The 18,979-nt window shown below is 35.8% G+C and overlaps 2 protein-coding genes across 2 annotated transcripts; one reads left to right on the top strand and one right to left on the bottom strand.

Annotated features, from left to right (window-relative positions):
* Positions 1–6: 6 nt before the first annotated feature.
* On the top strand, positions 7–2,595 carry LOC129578074 (thioredoxin-T-like). The gene is made up of 3 exons (XM_055466156.1): positions 7–71; positions 406–505; positions 991–2,595. Exons 2-3 carry the CDS (start codon positions 443–445, stop codon positions 1,411–1,413), a joined length of 486 nt encoding a protein of 161 aa, XP_055322131.1. The 5' UTR covers positions 7–71; positions 406–442; the 3' UTR covers positions 1,414–2,595.
* A 7,706-nt stretch (positions 2,596–10,301) lies between these two features.
* LOC129577761 (fork head domain-containing protein crocodile) lies at positions 10,302–14,275 on the bottom strand. The gene is made up of 2 exons (XM_055465274.1): positions 11,859–14,275; positions 10,302–11,505 (listed from the first exon to the last, which is right to left on the bottom strand). The coding sequence occupies exons 1-2, from the start codon at positions 12,713–12,715 to the stop codon at positions 11,157–11,159; spliced, it is 1,206 nt and encodes a 401-aa protein (XP_055321249.1). The 5' UTR covers positions 12,716–14,275; the 3' UTR covers positions 10,302–11,156.
* Positions 14,276–18,979: the final 4,704 nt, after the last annotated feature.

The raw sequence follows: 18,979 nt of genomic DNA on the forward strand, positions 1-18,979 counted from the left end.
ATATTCGAAATTACAGAGGAGGCTGAATTCGATGAACAACTACGGGATGCCGGTGACAAATTGGTCGTTGTGTAATGTTAATTTAGTTGTTTATTCGAGATACCCTTCTCCATAAATTATCCCGGGAATATGATAATTCTTCCAATCAAATAAATATCATTGTTCGTTTGACTAAATTAACTGACTTTTTAGCAACTTTTCGCTTCTCATTTTTCGAACGGAAAGTAATTGAAATGTACTACGTACACACTTCTATTAGCAACCAATCCGCCGACAAATATTCGCTCGTTGGTTTCAAGTTTTAATCCATTTGGTTCAGTCTGAAATCATTTTTCAACATGAAAACATTGTCACTCATGTAATAGAACACATTTTTTAAATGACTCATGTTTTTTTCGTCCTTAGAAACTTCTATGCCACTTGGTGTCATTTTAGCAGAAAGATGTTTCCAGTTTTAGAACAAACAGCTCAATTATATAATGCATCAGAGCTAGTCGTGCTTAAGGTAATCATTTGAATTTCATTCATTTATTTCATCATTTCGAAATTTCAATCCATAGTTAGTAACCATATTCGGCGTAAAACAATGTTGACTGTGCAGTACAGACACACCAGCAGAACTATGTACGTACAAACTTGTACATACATTTTTCGTGCATAAAAGATCTGATCTGTGAAACCTCTGGGCTGTCATCAGTTTGGAGTGATCCATATACTTTCAATTATTACAAATGCTATTATGTTGCTGAAAAGAACACAACTCGGATGGAAGACAATCTTGGTTGCACTCGCATTGTATGTAATTGTACATATATAGTCAATCATAGTCAACCTTAGTCAACCTTGTTCGATATTCAACATTATCAATATACGTCGACGCAGAGAATGAATAAGTCGACTAGAATTCTAGAAGATGAAATATTCCATAAAATTTTACTTTCCCTCCACAAAATGGCAAAAGATGAATTGAAAAACTTTTCTTTTGTTTAGGTTGATGTTGACAAATTCCGAAAATTAAGTAAACGTTACGATGTCCCATCCGTGCCGACATTTATTCTCTTCAGGAAAACTGAAACGATTGACACTATTGTTGGGGCTAAAACAGAAGAGCTTAACGAATCCATTCGTTGGAATATTAATCATGTTGATGACAGCGAGGTGGATGATGATGATGAAGACGTCGATTCGAACACTGAAAATTCCAACGATTCACAGAACTCATCGGAAGATGATAGCAAGGTGGATGGCGTACGCTTGGAATCGAGCACGATCCATAGCGATATGGATGATGGAGACGTCGATTCGAGCAATCAAAACTCCAACAATTCACAGAGTTCACATTATTCAAAGAACTCAACACTCTTAAATGTCACGATTTTCCTAGTGATTCTTAGTATGATTGTTGCTGATTAAACAATCGAAATCACAAAATTATCTACAATGTCTGGGAATACAATCGACGGGCATAAGTAGCTGATTAAAAAATTTTCTAATGTTTGAAAATTATCGCCTTCAAAAGATCAAATAAAATCTAGTGGAATAAACTAATTTTAGTATGAAAATTGCATTTTATGAATATTTTGTAGAAATCGCTGAATTGTTTTATATTAAAAAAAAGAGTAAAAGGGAGGAGACACCATTTAAGGAGACACCGACAAGCCAATACTTAATTTTACATACACGACACGTACAAAGCAAGAGAGCAGCTTATGAGTTCTTTTTCTATAACTGATACGGAAAAAACTTTAAGCAAAAGAGAAACAAATGAAGTTGCGAGCAAAAGTGATATAACTGAGCATTGAGCGGAGAAGGAATGCATTACTTTAGAACATCACAAGAACTACAAATATGCTGAAATCATCTTGTCGCCATCTCGTTCCAAATTGGGAGAAAAATGCAAAAACATCTTTTCCGCTCAATGCTGAGTTGTGTCACTTTTGCTCAATAAAATGCATTGATGTGATGATTATACCCGTGTGAAAATATTTCGACTGGGCAACCAATCGATCATTTTGGGACATAGTCGACTGGTTACAAGTGATTATTCAGCACAAAAACAATGATCACAGTTAACTGCGATCAAAAGTTGACTGCAGTCAAATAGGTCCCAAATTAAGCGATTAGCTAAAATTTAATCGTAGTCGACTGTTTTTTATACAAATCATCTGTTCAGTTAACTAAAGACGCTTATTGGTTGGGGTCCGTTACAGTCAGTTAGTCAAATATTTTCTACACGGATAATCATCACTAAATTATTGATTCACAGTACGATTCAATTTCATACATTTTAATGAGTAAATCTGTCATCAATCGAAATTCTGCCTTGAACTCAACAAGAGCTATACATGTTCCAAAATGAAGTTTGCAGTGATTTGGCTTTGTTTGTGCATTAGTTTTACAAATGCTGTTGATATATTGGAAATTACAGAGAAGGCTGAATTCGATGAACAACAACGGGAAGCTGGTGAAAAATTGGTCGTTGTGTAATGATAATTTAATTATTTATTCATTAATGCCTCTCCATAAATTGTCTAGAAAAAATCATTATTTTCTCAATCAAATAAATGTCGTTGTTCATTAACTGAATCAGCTAAATGTTTCAGCAGCTTTTTGCTTTCACTAGTGTGAATAGAACCAGTGGTCGGTGCAATTATGATATATTTTGTTAGAAAATGCTAATCAACTGATAGTTTTTCACACTCTTCGTAATTGTGTGAAAATTGTAGTTTCGGTTGTGTGAAATGTCAAAAGCAGGAATACTTACTTCTTATTTCTCGAATGAAAAGTGATTGAAACGTGCTCACTTTTTTGGTCATAAAACATTGTCACTTATATATTGGAATACGTTTTTTCAATGATTTATGTTTTTTTTTCGTCCTTAGAAACTTTCTTGCCACTTGATGTCCCCATAGCAGAAAGATGTTCCCAGTTTTAGAACAAACGGCTAAATTATACAAAAAAACAGAGCTTGTCGTGCTTAAGGTAACCACTTTAATTCCATTCATTTATTTCATCAATTCTAAATTTAAATTGTCGTTGAAAATAACACAACTCGAATGAAAAAAAATATTCGTTGCACTCGTGCAGTGCGCAATGCATGGTCAACCTGGTTCGACATTCAACATTACATTCAATCATATACATCGATACAAATAAAACGACTAGAATTCTAGAAGATGAAATATTTCACAAAATGCCAATACAAATGTTGAATTGAAGAAGTTTTCTTTTGTTTAGGTTGATGATGACAAACTCCCACACTTATCTAAACGATACAATGTCATGAGCTTACCGACGTTAAATCTCTTCAGGAATTCTGAAAGGACTGATACTATTAGAGGTGTCAAAATAGAACAGTTTAACAAATCCATCCGTTTGAATACCAATCAGGTAATTGATAGCAATATGGATGATGGAGACGTCGATTCGAGCACTCAAAACTCCAACAATTCACAGAGTTCACATTATTCAAAGAATTCAACACTCTTAAATGTCACGATTCTCCTAGTGATTCTTAGTATGATTGTTGCTGTTTAAAAAAGTGAAATCACAAACCCAACTACAATGGCTAGAAATACAAACCACGAGCATAGGTAGCTGACTAAATTTTTAATAATGTTTAAAGTTTATCGCCTCCATAATATCGCGCAATTGAAAACTATTTGAATAAACTAATTTAGAAATTTCCAACATTTTGTTTGTTGTGTCATAGGCATAGTTTCAAGTATGAAAATTGTATTTAGTGAATATTTGGTAAAAATCGCAAAATAGTTTCACTGCAATCGGCAAGTATATCACAGAAAGTAATGAATTGAAAAAATGGCCATTTACCGAGGACACACCGACAAGGCAACACTTAACTTTACACATATCTAGATTATACAGCTATAGATTAAGTCATTCCACCTCAAAAACAAATAAACATTTTTCACAGTTGAACACACTTACATTTGGCCTGTCAACGCTTTGCGTTCGTTTAACGTTTTCGGTTTTCAAGTCGTGTGCGCGCGCGTTAGCTAGCATGTTGCTTTCCTTCTTCGCTTTCTTCGCCACCAAATAAATCAATTTTATGAGCATCAAATTGGTTAATGGTCTCGAATGCATCGCATAAATTCCTTGTAGATATTTTCGAAAATAAAGAATATCAAAGCGCTTTTTCATCAGTACTTGAAACTGGGCCACTTTGTTCTCAATGGAAATCCAAAAATGAACAGCTTCATTTTGACGGCGGAAAATTAATTCACGCGTTTTTATCGCGCGGAAATAACACACTTAGCAACGAAATGTGTCAATTGAATTGTGCACAGTGGAATATCAACAAATTATTTCAATGAAAATGATTTTCCAACCGACTTTTTACATTCTCTTTTGCTTCTCTGAAATCGATTTCTTTTTCTAGTGGCAATATTTTCTATGGAAAATCATCGACTTTTTGAAATGTTTGTCCAAATGGTTTTGCGGTCAAAAAATAAGTGTGCGACTGGTTTTAAGTCCCATTGCGCTCTTTGTGACAAGAGGTGTCATTGATTTCATGTACATTTGATTTCTCTCTGATTGGAATTTCACATGCCAGCACGCTCCGAATCGTGTTGTGTCAAAAGCACCGTTTGCTCTCATAAATTTCCCAATTGACAAGCTGCCTGTAACGAGCATATTCTATGTAACCCGTTTGAATATTTCAAATAAATTGGACAGAATGTGTGTAATGTCAACGGTAAGACCATGGTAATATTTAAAAAATATGACAACATTTTTCATTTGCCAACGCGGCTTTCGTGTATCGTATTAGAATACTTCAAAACAACGTAACCGAAAATCAATTCAATCCTTGTGTTGACTGCTCGCTTTAAGTCAAAGACGAAAACAAACCAAGTTTGACTCTCCGAATTATGAACAAACACAAAAAGTCCATAAACAAACAGAGAGATAACGGACGCATTTGGCATGCTGTTCGTCAGACAGACTAGAATTTCCTTCAATTTTTCGTTGCGATGGCAAGAGATGACCATAAAAGAGTTGAGACTGCTTCCGTGTGTCAGTACTACCACACAGTGGGTGGTCACACATATCACATGCACTGCAGCAATATGGTTTATTTAAACATTTGATATTTATTTGTAAACATACAGTGATTTTTCGCCTCAAACCATCTCTCCTTTTCGCTCACTCTTCGACATTTATATTATTTTCGCCATGTTCCATCGCCAAATGGATGTGCATACTGTACTTATCCACTCATTCTGCATTAGATATTCGCAAATACACTGTTGCATGTTTGACGAGTGGGTTTTAAAAACAAAGGAGATGAATAAATAAAATTCGCATTGACCTATTCGAGCTTCCTTGGAGGCTCTCGTAGGCGTAGAGAGTTGCTATAGCAATTTTTCTATAGAAAAATCTCATCAAATCATAGAAAACTACCTCAAAAGTGCCTTCTTTGCTTTGCCCTGGAAATATGTTGAATTTAAGTGATTTTCTCAAAGAAAGAGAGTAATTGGGTCGAAAACCTTCTCGTTAATTCTAAACTGTGGTTAGTAGTTTTCAATGCTATTTTTCCTTCACTCCACAAATCATTTTAACTATGGCATATATTATTACTGAGTCACTCATTCATACCAACTATGACTTGGTTGAAAATTAGAATGGAGCTTCACTGTTTATTAAATGGTTTGGAATGCCAGTAAATTCACCAATAAAAACGATTTCTTTTTTTTTGTAAGAAGCAGAACTACTCCGAACAGCTTTGACGAAAACGAGAGAGAAGAGGAAAGTTTGTGGCAAAGTCAAAACGAATGTAAGATGATTTTAGCAACTAAATAACATCTCCATTAAATTCCATTTTGAAGTATCTCCACTGAAAAATCGATAAAATCCTTGAGATGAGTGTTCCACAGTCTAAGTTGGTTTTGTTGTTATTATGAAGAATCTCTTGCAGCAAGAGAATTTACAGAGCACCAAAATGGTATGCGAGTGTGTTTTTTCCCATATATTTGACGGCTCCGCCGAAGATGGTAAGCCATGGTAAATTGGTAGCGGCACAAAGACAAAGGCGTGGTTTTATAGTGACTACGAACAAATATAATTTTGTAATGCACAAATAAGACAGTTCAACCGCAATTCATTTGTTCCAGGGGTGCGGTGTTTCTCATTCGTTCATTCGCTGGCACGTTCAATTTGATTAGGGTGGAAAATAAATACCACGACCAAAACATCTCTATCTGGTCGTGCGTTGTTGCCTCGGCGTCTCTCATCGTTTGTGCACCGTGGACGGACATAGAAATAGAGTGAGGGAGAGAAAGAGAGGGAAAAAGTCGGTATTTTGTAAGCTGAGCCTAGCTAATTCTCTGCTCAACATCCGCAACATCGTACATAATTTATATTATTTCGATCTAGGGTGAACACCACTTCGATATTTACAACGAATTTTATAGTTACATTTACTTTACCACCACAAAATGTCGCGCGGTGTGTGCTCGTTGCAAATGGATCGTGAAATTTTCTCTCCCCAAACAAATTGCACGCGCGTGTATTGCTCTGTGCAAATGGATGAAATGTTCGAACTGTCTATGTGCTTGGTTCTATTTTATATGTATATTCGATTTTTTTTTCGTTCGTTGTTCATTCAATTTCTCGTTCCTCACTCGGTTTGCTCTATGTATTATTAGATTGAATTGTTATTTCAGCGGTTTAAAATAGCTAACCATTTTTCGACGGGCTTTGGAATCGTTTCAAATGGGATGTGGAAATGGGTCTTATCTATTTGCCACGCTTTTGATGCTCGATCTCTCTCTCTCTCCTTTTCTCTCTCTTTATGTCTCCTGCTCTCATCGCATAAATATTTGCCGCATCTAATCTCAAGAGTATGTTACCATTTGCATTCTTTGATGATTTTGAAAATTGCAGTCAAACGTGCGAGATAGAAAACAATAAATATTTGTCGAACCAATATTGTTACTCAATTAGAGTCATCGAAAACTGGATTAGCATTTTCTTTTATGGTGTTACCAATGATTATTAGACATTCTATTCTGGGAAATATGTCACGAAAGAGCTTACATTCGACTTATTCGGACTTTTTTGGGATTTGGACAGGATTTTTTGTTGAGAGATAACAAGTTTTGAATGGTGAAATTGAAATAAGGGCTGTTTGTTGCATCAATACTTCTGATCTGAACAAATATCATTTGATGTCACCATTTGGCCTTGTTGAAAAAGGTAAAAACCTTGTTATTTGTTTATTCCATTTATTTGTGAATCAATTTTCTGTAGATATTGATTGATTTTCCCATTGTTTTTATAAATTTATACATATATAAACTTTTCCCAATATTTCGGCTGCTCTTCTCAATAAAAAAATGGCCACTTTGTGTGTTTACCTTGGCAAAAAGTCGTGTCAACTTGAATCGCATATTCGGTTAGCCATTTTTGTATTGTTTGCTCCGATTCAATGCTGAAACTTTAGTTTGGAGTACGTGCATGCATGGATTTTTGTGTGGTTTTCACTTTTTCTCCGTCTTCCTCTCTCCTTTTTTCCTCTCTTGTTCTCACCATTTCAATTGTGTACGTAAAAATATAATTGCATTTAAATTAAGCACATTGTCGATAACTTCTAAAATTGATGTGCACATCTGAAAGCATAATAAAAACCTTTGCCTATATTCGTATATATTGCTGCTGCTATTGTGGGCAATGCTCAGTTGCTCTCCTTCTCTCGCACTCACTCTTGCTCTGCCGTTCTATGCATGTATGGTATACGCGCATGACGAAGTCAAAAGGAATACATATGCGATATAATGTATTCAACATTTTTATTAAATTTCACTGCCGGGTAAATAAACAATGTCGTGTATTTTGACTGACACTTTAGTGTTTTTTCTACACATCGAGTGCGTAAAATATACACATTGTACGCGCTCTATTCAGATGACTGATATTCGATGGGTACCTAGTTTCGATCGGTTCTCGTTCAATTTTCTCTCTCTCTCTTTTTCTCCTTCCATTCTTTTTCTCTGCTTCTGTCTCTCGGATTGCACTCCCATATGTGGTTCACTCTGTTTTTTTTTTCTTCTCTCATTCATATATGTCTCACTCCTTCCTTTCATTTTAACATGGCTGCAACCGTTTCCCATTAATTTTTGGCAACTGAGATGATATTTCGAGTATGGATGGCTGCGTGTAAGCCTGTATCATCCTTCAAGGCAACTGAATTCAATTATCGAAAGTAACTAATTTTCGGATCTGGTGAAATGGATCGGAAATGGGTTGTAAGCATGAGAGTTTTTATCAGAATAAAGTGAAATTCGTGTCTATGTCTTCTGGCATCGATTTACGGCCGATGCCAATGATTTTACCATTTTGGGCAGCAAAAAAAAAACATACACACACATGACAAGACCTGCACAACGATTGGAAATGGAAATGATATTTTCGAAAGTACTTTCAGCTAAGCAAATAAATGAACGAAACAGAAATGGAAATAAGACAACGATGATTGGAAAATTGAAATAGAAAGATGATGAATATTCAAGGAAAAAAGGCAGCAAGTTTTAAAGATATTGACATTCAATACAAGTTTCAAGCATCGGGCTATGGGTTTTGGAAACTGTCTATTGCAATTCCAGCAATTCACAGTTTTGAACAGAAGAAAGAGGTCGAATTTTCAAACTAAAGAATCAAAGAAAATTGATGAACTAAATTTGTCGTGCAAACTTTTTTGACCGAACGAATGACCTTCTGAAATGAATTTATGTTTGCCGATGATCTATTTTGATAGCTATCCAATGAAGCATTCAGAGAAGAAAAATCATTTTTGTCGAATTTGCCATGTCCATTTGTAAATTAAAAACGATCAACGGATTTTTACGAAAAATTCCGAATTGCAAAGGATTCTACTAGATGTTTAACCCGTTTGAGATATTGCCGTTGAACGCCTTAAAATTGAAGATTATAAAATTGTCGCAACTGGTTCAGACCACCGTTTAAATATGCATTAGTAACTATCGATGTATAAATCACTGTAACGTAGATAGTGAAGCCAAAATCTCATGTGGTGCGAACCACAAAAATAAATAATTAGGCATTATATGGCCATTGAAAGCGTACTTCCTTTCCGATCAATCAATGCGGTTTTGTTTCCCCATTTGGATTATGGTTGCATCACATTGTTTTTTTCTTTCTTCATTGGCGCCCAAAAAAATAATTTATCGTTTCGCTTTCAATATATATTGCGTATCAGTTCATGGCGAATGCATGTAAACAATGTTCCCGATGTTGTTTACAAAGCGTTTGTTTGCGTTTTTTGTTCATTTAAGAAGAAGAAAGTGGAAGGAAATTAGAGGAAGAAAAAGAAGTCGATAAAATGCGATCGGAATCAAGTGACGTCGACAAATCTAAAATCGGGACCTTGTTAGATGCTAAAAATAATGAAAACATCACATCCAGCACACTGTACAACTGCCGCCAGAAACAGATTCATCACTCAATCAGTGCTGGATCGAAAATCACAGCCGATGAATATATTCAAAATCTTGAATGAATCCCGATTTCAAACACACTGCATTCATGAGGATGGGAGAGTCAAATAGAATAAAAATAAAGAGTAACCAAAGAATGAATAACATCTTCATACTTATATGATTTACTACGTCGATTTCAAAGGTTCAACTATCTTTGATTTTATGAATTTTCAATCGTTTATGCACTTGCCCGATTAAGAAATCGTTGAGAATCGAACGAGATTCGACGCTTAGATCTGTAACATGTAAATAATCGATGTGGTGAATGCACAAATTTAGCACACAAACACATGCACGAAGATCAAACGATTTGCTACAAAGCTAACGGCTTTACCTTTTGAGAACCGCAATTCGATACCAATTTTCATACATATGATATTTATTATTTTTCATTGGTTAAAATAACAAACAGCCGATTTTATAAGATGTTTTAATTTGCATAGTCTTTTTTTTACTTACGAATTGAATGAGTGCTGAATTTTCATTTGGTTGAGTTTCCATAGAAGTTCGTTCGTTTAAAAAAGAGATAAACAAACTGGAGAAATCGATCAAATTTGTAGAATTCAATGAAATTCCTGTAAAAATTTGGAAGCACATCTAAAGAATGACATAAGTTGCATTTAATTTTTTATGTATATTTTTTTATTATTCTGAATTTTTGATCTATGACAATTGTACAATTACTAATTTTCTTAGGTCTAAACGGGGCGACAATATCATGTTAAATTAAGATTATAATAATATTCGATTCAATGCTGAATACTTTGATCAGTACTTTCAAGTTTGTTTGTTTGTTTTGAGATAGGGTTTCGTCTACCAATACAATTACACATTTTTATGAATAATTTTTTGTCGTGACTAAAATCTTCAGAGTTTGAAATTTTGGGGTTTTTCTACTTCTTCTTCTTAGTGGGGTTTGTGTCACATTAGTCAAACGCCATTTTTTATGCTAAATTTATGAGATAATGCTTGATGGGTCAACTTGAATAATATGCGGTGATTTTGTGTGTGTGTGTGTAATAGCAATAATTTATAGCTTATCAATTCTACTTACATTTGTATGAGGAATGCGAATACGTGGATTTATTTACATTGTATTTATCATGACTTATTTTAAAGGTGATCAATTTATTGCATAAGGTAAACTATTAATATCTTTTCTTCTCAACTTTCGTTCGATACCATTTAATGCTTGTAAAAAGTGCCGCCAAAAATCGTTCGGAATAATCTTGATTTGTGTGTTCTATCCGTTTGCGGGAAAATGTTTAGCCCGAGTCTCAATGAAATATTCAAACGATCGCGTGGCCGCGTGGCGCACATGTTTTCATCACACTTCTTTCCTATTATTCTCCTTTTGTTGTTTATTCTACAGTTTCATCGACATACTATTGTTTGTTTATTTTATAAATTGATTTGATGATTTCATCGGTTTTTTGTTGTATGTATATGTTTGCGATCGACTTTTTCTACTAATCAGTAAAGGTCCTCCGTGGACAGGGAGGAATATCATTTTTTTTTTTTTGCAATTTATTTTCAATTGATACGTTTAATATATGACCTAATTAACGACATCTGGCCAAATATTAGACACCCAATTTTGAGTTATGACAAAGCCTACTCTACGGCCCGACGAAATGAACTTTAAACTTGATAATAAGCCATATGTTGTCTATAGTTGCTTACATGATTGACGGAGTGAGCTCCAATTACCGACGGTGGGCTTGCCGATGCTAGACTACCATTTGGACTGCCAGCCGTGTCCAGGTGACAATTTTGATCGAAAAATTGACCATCACGATACGTGATTGCTGTATTTGTGGTGGCGGCCAGCAATGAATTCGAGATATTTGTTGCACCTATGGATACGTGAGAACTGCCGCCGTTTGAATGGTTATTGTTGTTATTCAATGAGGTTGGGATGTTTGTCACCGATTCGGGTGGCGTATCTGGTGGATTCCAACCGCCATGGTGGTGATAGTTTGAATGAAATCTATTGAATAGAACGAAAGAAAAAATGGTTGAAATTAATAAACATGTTTTTTTCCGTCGTTTTTGATTTGGAAAAAATGTAATTCGATTTTTTTTCTCTTAAACATTTTGCTTGAATTTTGTATTTTGTGAATGGAATTTAGGTAAATAATTTTGGTAATTTATCAATTCACTCAAGCATTAAGATTTTCAGAGTAAAATTTCACTGATCAAAGAAAAAAATATACCACGAATTGACCGAATGAAATGATCTAATGACAAATACTTTTTTTCTTCACAGTCGAAAAATGTGTCGATCAATTTCTATGGCGTTTTTGATCGAAAAAAAAAGAGTTGCATTTCAATGATATTTACCTGGCTTGTAATTGTAAATTCTCGTCGTTGATGTGGTACGATGCATGATGATACGAAGCATGATGAATTCGCGATGAATATCCAGCATTCATCAGGGAATCAACGGAGAATCCATGCTCAGTAGCATTGGCCAACTGACTAGTAATCGATTCACTTGCGTATGGATTTAAAATTGAATTGGTGGTGAACATGTCTTTTGACATCAAATGCGATGATAAATCCAATCCTGGCTCTCGTTTCAAATGATGATAGTGATGGTGTTGCTTTGCATCGACAACTGCATTCGATGACATCAATTTGATTGGTTTAATATCGACCAGTTTTTCTTCCATCATCACTTGTCGTTTGATCGTTTCTTCCTTTTCTCTGACCGCATCCTTCTTCTTGAAACGGCGACGACGTCGCAAAAACGAGCCATTATCAAACATACCGTTGGAGTCTGGATCTAATGTCCAGTAGCTGCCTTTGCCCGGTTTCTTATCGTCGCGAGGCACTTTCACAAAACATTCGTTCAAACTAAGATTGTGTCGGATGGAATTTTGCCAGCCTTGCTTATTATCGCGATAGTACGGAAATTTATCCATAATATATTGATAGATGCCGTTGAGTGTGATTTTACGATCGGCTGAATGTTCGATGGCCATCGCAATCAGAGCGATGTAGGAGTACGGTGGTTTGACCATTTCGCGGTTATTTTGATGTGGTCCACCGATTGCATAGGCCGTACCTGGGTATGCATATCTTGCATATTGATCGTGCATGCTGTATGGTGGCATGGCTGGACCGCCACCACCATATCCTCCTTGCGACGTTTGATAGTGTCGAAACGAATTTTGATCGGTGAATAACATGGCCATTCCTTTGTTTCACTCTTGATTCACACAAATTTTCTTTTCTTTTTTTTTGCAAAACTCAATACACTTTCAACAGTCAATTGATGTATTTTATCTCTTTTCGCCAAGTGTTTATATCTACTTCGGTTTGTTACCAAGTTAGAAAATCACACATATGTTTATCAATGAATTTTCATTCCGTCGAAGAAGAGAAGAAAAAAAATTGTCCAAAAATATCGTCAATATCGTCGCTTTAAATCTGTTTGAGAGTTGTCGAATTTTTCAATCAATTGTGTTGAGAGAAAAAAATGCATCGAAAACGGTAAGGTGATATAGTTTTTATTTCCACAAAAATATATTGCGAATAGCTTCTGGTGTATATGTATGTTTGAAAAACAACTTTTGCTTATTTAACTTTGAATATTATAATTAAAAACAATATTTTTTCACGCGACACAAAAAACAACACATCTCGTGAGCGTTGTCAGACGATAACTGTTTCTACGACTGAAATAACAGAGAAAAGTTCGCCTTCTGCTTCAGCTGTGTGACGAAAAGAATATATTCTCTGCAGCGTACGTGTGCACATTGAAATAGCCTGTGCTTTGCCTGTAAGCGCTCTGCTCCGTAAGCACTGTAAGCTGATCATAGAAATACTGCCACAACAAATTAACACATGCAATCGGGGCTGGGTGTGTGTGCGGTCGTGCGACCGAATATATCTCTCTGTCTCTCAGTGTGTGTGTGTGTGTGTGTGTGTATTGGTGAGCGAGGATCCATGCACTCAGTCAGCCAGAGCTATTGGCATCGAACATTCGTTCGTACACGTATGGGATATAGATAGATAGAAAGAGAAAGGCGAACTGAAAGAGGGGGACAGGGAAAATGAGAAAATTTTCGGTGTTGTTTTGTTACTTTCTAAGTCTAGTGACGGGGATGCCGGATGCATGTATAATTGTGTGTGTGGGCCCATATATTTTGTGTATACAATTTTCCACACGCATACTAGACCAACAATATGTAGTGTGGCTTGCGTAAAACTGTACGAGATGAATGAATGAACGGAGGAACGAACGAACGAACGAATGAATGTATTCGGTGTGATTGAGCGATTGTGGGATGTATAATTTTGTTATTTTAGAGCATAGGAAACGGCCAGCACTCGACTATTTGGTATTACCATTTTGTATACATATTCAATGTTGAAATTGTAACTCCCTATGGGAAACGATAATTTTATCATCGCTAGAATAAACCAACTCGAACGACCAAATGGATGGCACACACAGCCACGCGCTTTCTCTCTCTCTCTCTCATCTGCTGTACATCGAAACAAGACAGCAATATTTGTGGACCTGGGCTTTCCGTGCGTATGCCAATGCTATTGACACAATGGATAAATTTTGACGAAGAGAGGTGGGACTTTCAGCTCAAAGTGTTATTAATAATTATTATATTTTGTATGAAAACAAGCGAAAATACGCGCATCCAACTTGACGCGTTCTTTCTCTCTAGCGCTTCTCGCTAACATTCTATGTAATATGTAAAGTTTCAATTGAATAACTATGGCGCGGACTAATTGACGACAACGTCAATTTAATAGTTGGCACAATTTGAACATTAAACGCATAATAAATCGTTTTGTTGGCTTTCTCCGCTGAAAAACAAATATCAGACGAGAGAGAGAGAGAGAGAGAGAGAGAGAGAGAGAGAGAGAGAGAGAGGGAGAGAGAGAGAGAGAAAACCGTCGAAAAAACGGTTTGCATTCGCATTCAGAAAAATTAGCCGAATTAACTTTTCAGTAAATGAAATTGGCAACATGTGTCACTGTGATTGATTTTTTAATTGTGTATCTGGTTTTAAAGTGGTTAAACAATGCATACCCATTTCGATTAGCCGGAGCACATGCGAGAGTGTGAGCTACGTTTGCTGTGTTAAACGCTTCATCAAATATAAATATTTTCAAACTAAACATCGTTGACTATTTATTTACATTTGATGTGTTGTCGCTATTCCTATAGCGTGCTCGGTTCACGTGTTCGCATCTCCGTTTTTTTCCCTCCTCGTCTCTTACTCTGGCTCTATCCGACTGCGAGAATTGTTTGTTTACTGAAATTCGCATTTTATTGTTTAAAAAATATATACATCTATATATTGATTTTAATGTCTTAACCCGAGCTAATGCTCGAGGACAGAATGCCTGTTACATATTTGATGTTTTTCTTTTTGCCAGTTATCCATTTATATGATTTGCAGCATAAATAATTTGGAAAGTTTTATAATGCTGCATTCCCATCGAAGCCAAGCCAAAAAAAGACTAAACATCTATTTATAGAAACAATTAAAATGGAGACCAAACACTCGCTGGACATTTGTTTATTTTCATTCAATAAAATAAATGGGGTCTCAAGCATATATACGTATGAGAATCCATTCCGCTCAAACGAATGATCATTTCGGGAGAATTTTATATACTCATTAGAATTGATTCTGTAAATTGTGTGCGGAACAGTGTTTGCTCTCATGAATGTTTACAGTTTGATTTCTTTTTTCAAATATGGACCAGAAAAAAAAACCGACTTGATTAAAAGTGGCGTCTTAATTTCAGTCCGAATATTTCAGCCATTTTTGCATTCACAATTTCATGAATGGCATGTGGTATTTTTCTACTATTTTTCCACTCGAATTTCATATGCACCTAATTTTATGACTTTGAGCCATAGTCCGGAAGTGAAAAATTCCCCGGTGACAATTAGGTCGCTGCTTTTATGGCCATATTCGCTCATGTAAAATGGGAAAATAAAATCTTTTATAATATGCATGTCTGTGCTAAAGAGGCTTAAACAGTCTCATTGATGGCTCATAATCCGGAAAGAATAAAGTGGCTAATTGTTCATCGAACATTCATTTAAATAGGGAAATTTTCCGATGTTTGCTTGAATTTCTTGAAATTTTTGTTCATAATCCTTCTGTCGTCATTGCCACTCGATAAATATACGCGCCATTCGAATGTGGAGCAGAGAGTATGTGAACAAAAAGAACAAGGCTTTTTTTTCTCCAAAATGTAGCATAGCGTGTGAATGGCAGGCTGGTTTTGGGGGGGGGGGGGGAACTAGTTTTCAGAGAAAACAATTTACAAATGCAAATATAAAGGTGTTTTAAGCCATATAGCCGTTTCACATTTCTAACACAAAAATATAAATATGCGTATGGAACAAAGCGGCAAAATATTTATGGACCCAACAGAAATGCAGCAAACGCGGAAATCGATCGAATGGCACGTAATCAAATCGGTGGCGCGCATCGAGAGCGAGTAGAGTGTGTCATCTTATCAAATGCATGCATCAAGAGAACATGATCAACAAACATCAAACAGACCAAAATACACGCCTTTCGCATTGTTCATCGCACACCATAACTAGATGGAGAATCGTTTCGAGAACGGTGATTGGTTGTTCGCGCATGTACCAATACGACGGCACCGCCCATCGCTCGTTCACATCGCTCAGCCGCAATTCATGCACTAACAATACACACATACACACGGAGCACCATCGCACCCATTCAATTTCACCCATGTGAGATATGAAATAAAACACACAACAAATTAAATGGACGTCATTTCAATTTTATTATATCAAATCGAGTGTGCGGCAGTCCAAATCCCTTGTACATAAAATCCTAAACCATAATTATTATATATGTACAGTGTACACACAGAACTTTTATACATGAATTGATAGAATGAATGCCGTGAAGCGAAACGAAGTCATTGCTACGACAAACAAATTTCAATTTGTCTGATGTCTTAAACTTTCCTTTTCAATTTTTTTTCTCTTAGTTCATGCATATATTTTATCCGAAAAAAAAAGATGCGGTTTTGTACATGATGACGAAAAATGCGAAAATTGAATGTCAGTCCATTTATCATGAGCAACGAATTGAGAGAAGCTATGGTAATTTGAGGTCAAATACGAACCTTTTTCCATTTAACTCATGTTTTTTTCTTTGCGTTCGTTAGAAATTACGAATTTCTTCAGTCTTTCAGGCAAATTCCGAAACCGTGGATTTTTGTAGAAAGAAGTTTTCTTTCTTGGAATTTAAGCATTCATCATTTTTTTCAAATTAAAAGTATCTTCGTGCTTTAATTTAAAGCAAAAGCAAAAACATAAACTTTTCACAGAAACTTAAAAAAGATTACGGTATAAAAAAGTTCATAGTTTTCATCCCGATCTACCAAAACATATAGCTTGTTTGTTTTTTCAATGCACACATTAAATCATGTACATTTTAGTTGAAATTTCGTTGTCGAAACGAAATCTGTTTGCACTTTGAGATGAATAAAGTCATCATTTGATATTGGCAAAAATCATGAAAAAATATGGAACTGAATGAAAGGTTGCTTCGATTGCTTTTCGTTCCATATTTCGGTTCTAATTACATTTCTATGCCATCGTCAAACTCATGAATGAGTGTGAAAAGTATGCGTAAAAATGCATCTGGCGCCAAAAGCAATAAACATTTCGGAGAGCATCAGACATAATAAAATGTACCAATTGTTTACACTTAAAAGTATCTCGATAAAAGGCTAACTGCATTGCGGAAATTTTCAATGAAAAAAAATAAACTGTTCAAATTTCATCTCGTTGGATGTGCATTAGCGTACAGTAGACTGCCGATAATCCGATTTATTTTAGTTCAATGTTTCATTCAATGGTTCGGGGTTCATTCAAGAAAAAGAAACTTCAAATGATCAGAAGTCAACCGCTTGCCTATCTACTGTACATATTGTTCTGAAAGTAATCCGCTATTTCCTCAAGTGTATTTTCTTGTATAGGACCTTTTTTATCTCTACCTGATTTAAGCGCATGCAAAAAAAAAGTTATCATTTTATTTGGGTATTGTTTTATGACCGTCTTGAGTTTATGGACCCAATTTAATGGAAGAATGGCCGTAATTGTCTTATGAGGTTGAAGCCGTTTACCTACAGCACGTTCAGTGCGACGATCAGTGTATGAATGAAAAATGGGAGCGTACGAATCCGCAGTAAAGATATATGTCGATTCAATATTTTGGAAACAGCATCCTAATTATTATTCCGGAAATATGGGAATTTCCCACACACGCACTTTCTATGTAAAGACTATGGAAGTGGTTGGCAAATCGATATTTTTTATGGCCGAAGAAAGTTGGACAAGACACAAACGCAGCCGGAAATTTGCAATAAAATGGGGAGACAAGTGCCATTGTCTGTGGATAATGAACTGTGTATTCGAGCAAAATTATTTTATTACATCCAAATTTACCTAATTGTAAATGGTAATTGAACCAAACGGTTCATTCTAAAAAAACTGCAAAAGCAAAATGCTTCAAATGCAATGCGGTCTCGCCGAACAAAGAAAAAAACAATTGAGATTTTCAATGCAAACCTAAAATTTAATTCGCACCCATCTAAATATCGTTTGCAATAATTTTCCAGCAAAAACAAAAACAACAATTACTGACTGAATGAAAAACTATAGACGGAATAAATTATTTCGTGACGATATCAAGAGACGACGACGACGACGTTGAGTCTACATCGACGAAACGGTGTGGAACACACACATACCAGTTCAGAGCTCCTTCGCTTCGCTCACATTGTAGTATTTATTTATCAAAGAAACAATCAAATGAATCATCGAGAGATCGTGTTCTAACGAAGTGGGAAGATGCCACACGGAATGATGAACTTTGCGTGTCTCGATCACACTAAATTGTATTCAAACCAATGGTGGGTAAATGATCGGCAGTAAACGCGCGGTTAAAAAAATAACACTTGATAGATAAATGAATGTGCATCGATGAGAATATGGTGAATGGATTTGGCCGGTGGTAGTGTATGTCTATGTTGAATGGCAAAAGCGGTAGAAAGAGGTAGAGAGAGAAAGAGAATGTGAGTGTGATGTGCTTCCACTGCTACATCTGGTCAGTAAAAATGCAGTTGAATATCATTTTGGTATGTGTGGTTCGTGTACCGGCCAAATTGTTTGAATTGGCTTTGCATTATAATGTACCAATTGTATTGATCGTTGGAATATGTATTTTTGTTTCAGCTTCAAAAATAACATCGTCCTGACACAAGCAGCACAGAGAGCGAGAAAAGTGGAATAGAAGGAATGGCAGAGAAAAAACACCGCATTAACCAGGCCTCCTGGAATGGATGGAAAGTGAACGGGGAAAAAGGAGGCTAGCGATTGACAGAGAGAGAGAGAGAGAGAGAGAGAGAGAGAGAGAGAGAGAGAGAGA

This window comes from Sitodiplosis mosellana, unplaced genomic scaffold (assembly GCF_009176505.1).
Source record: "Sitodiplosis mosellana isolate CC-2019 unplaced genomic scaffold, AAFC_SMos_1.0 Smas_scaffold_6226, whole genome shotgun sequence".
Classification (NCBI taxonomy): domain Eukaryota; kingdom Metazoa; phylum Arthropoda; class Insecta; order Diptera; family Cecidomyiidae; genus Sitodiplosis; species Sitodiplosis mosellana.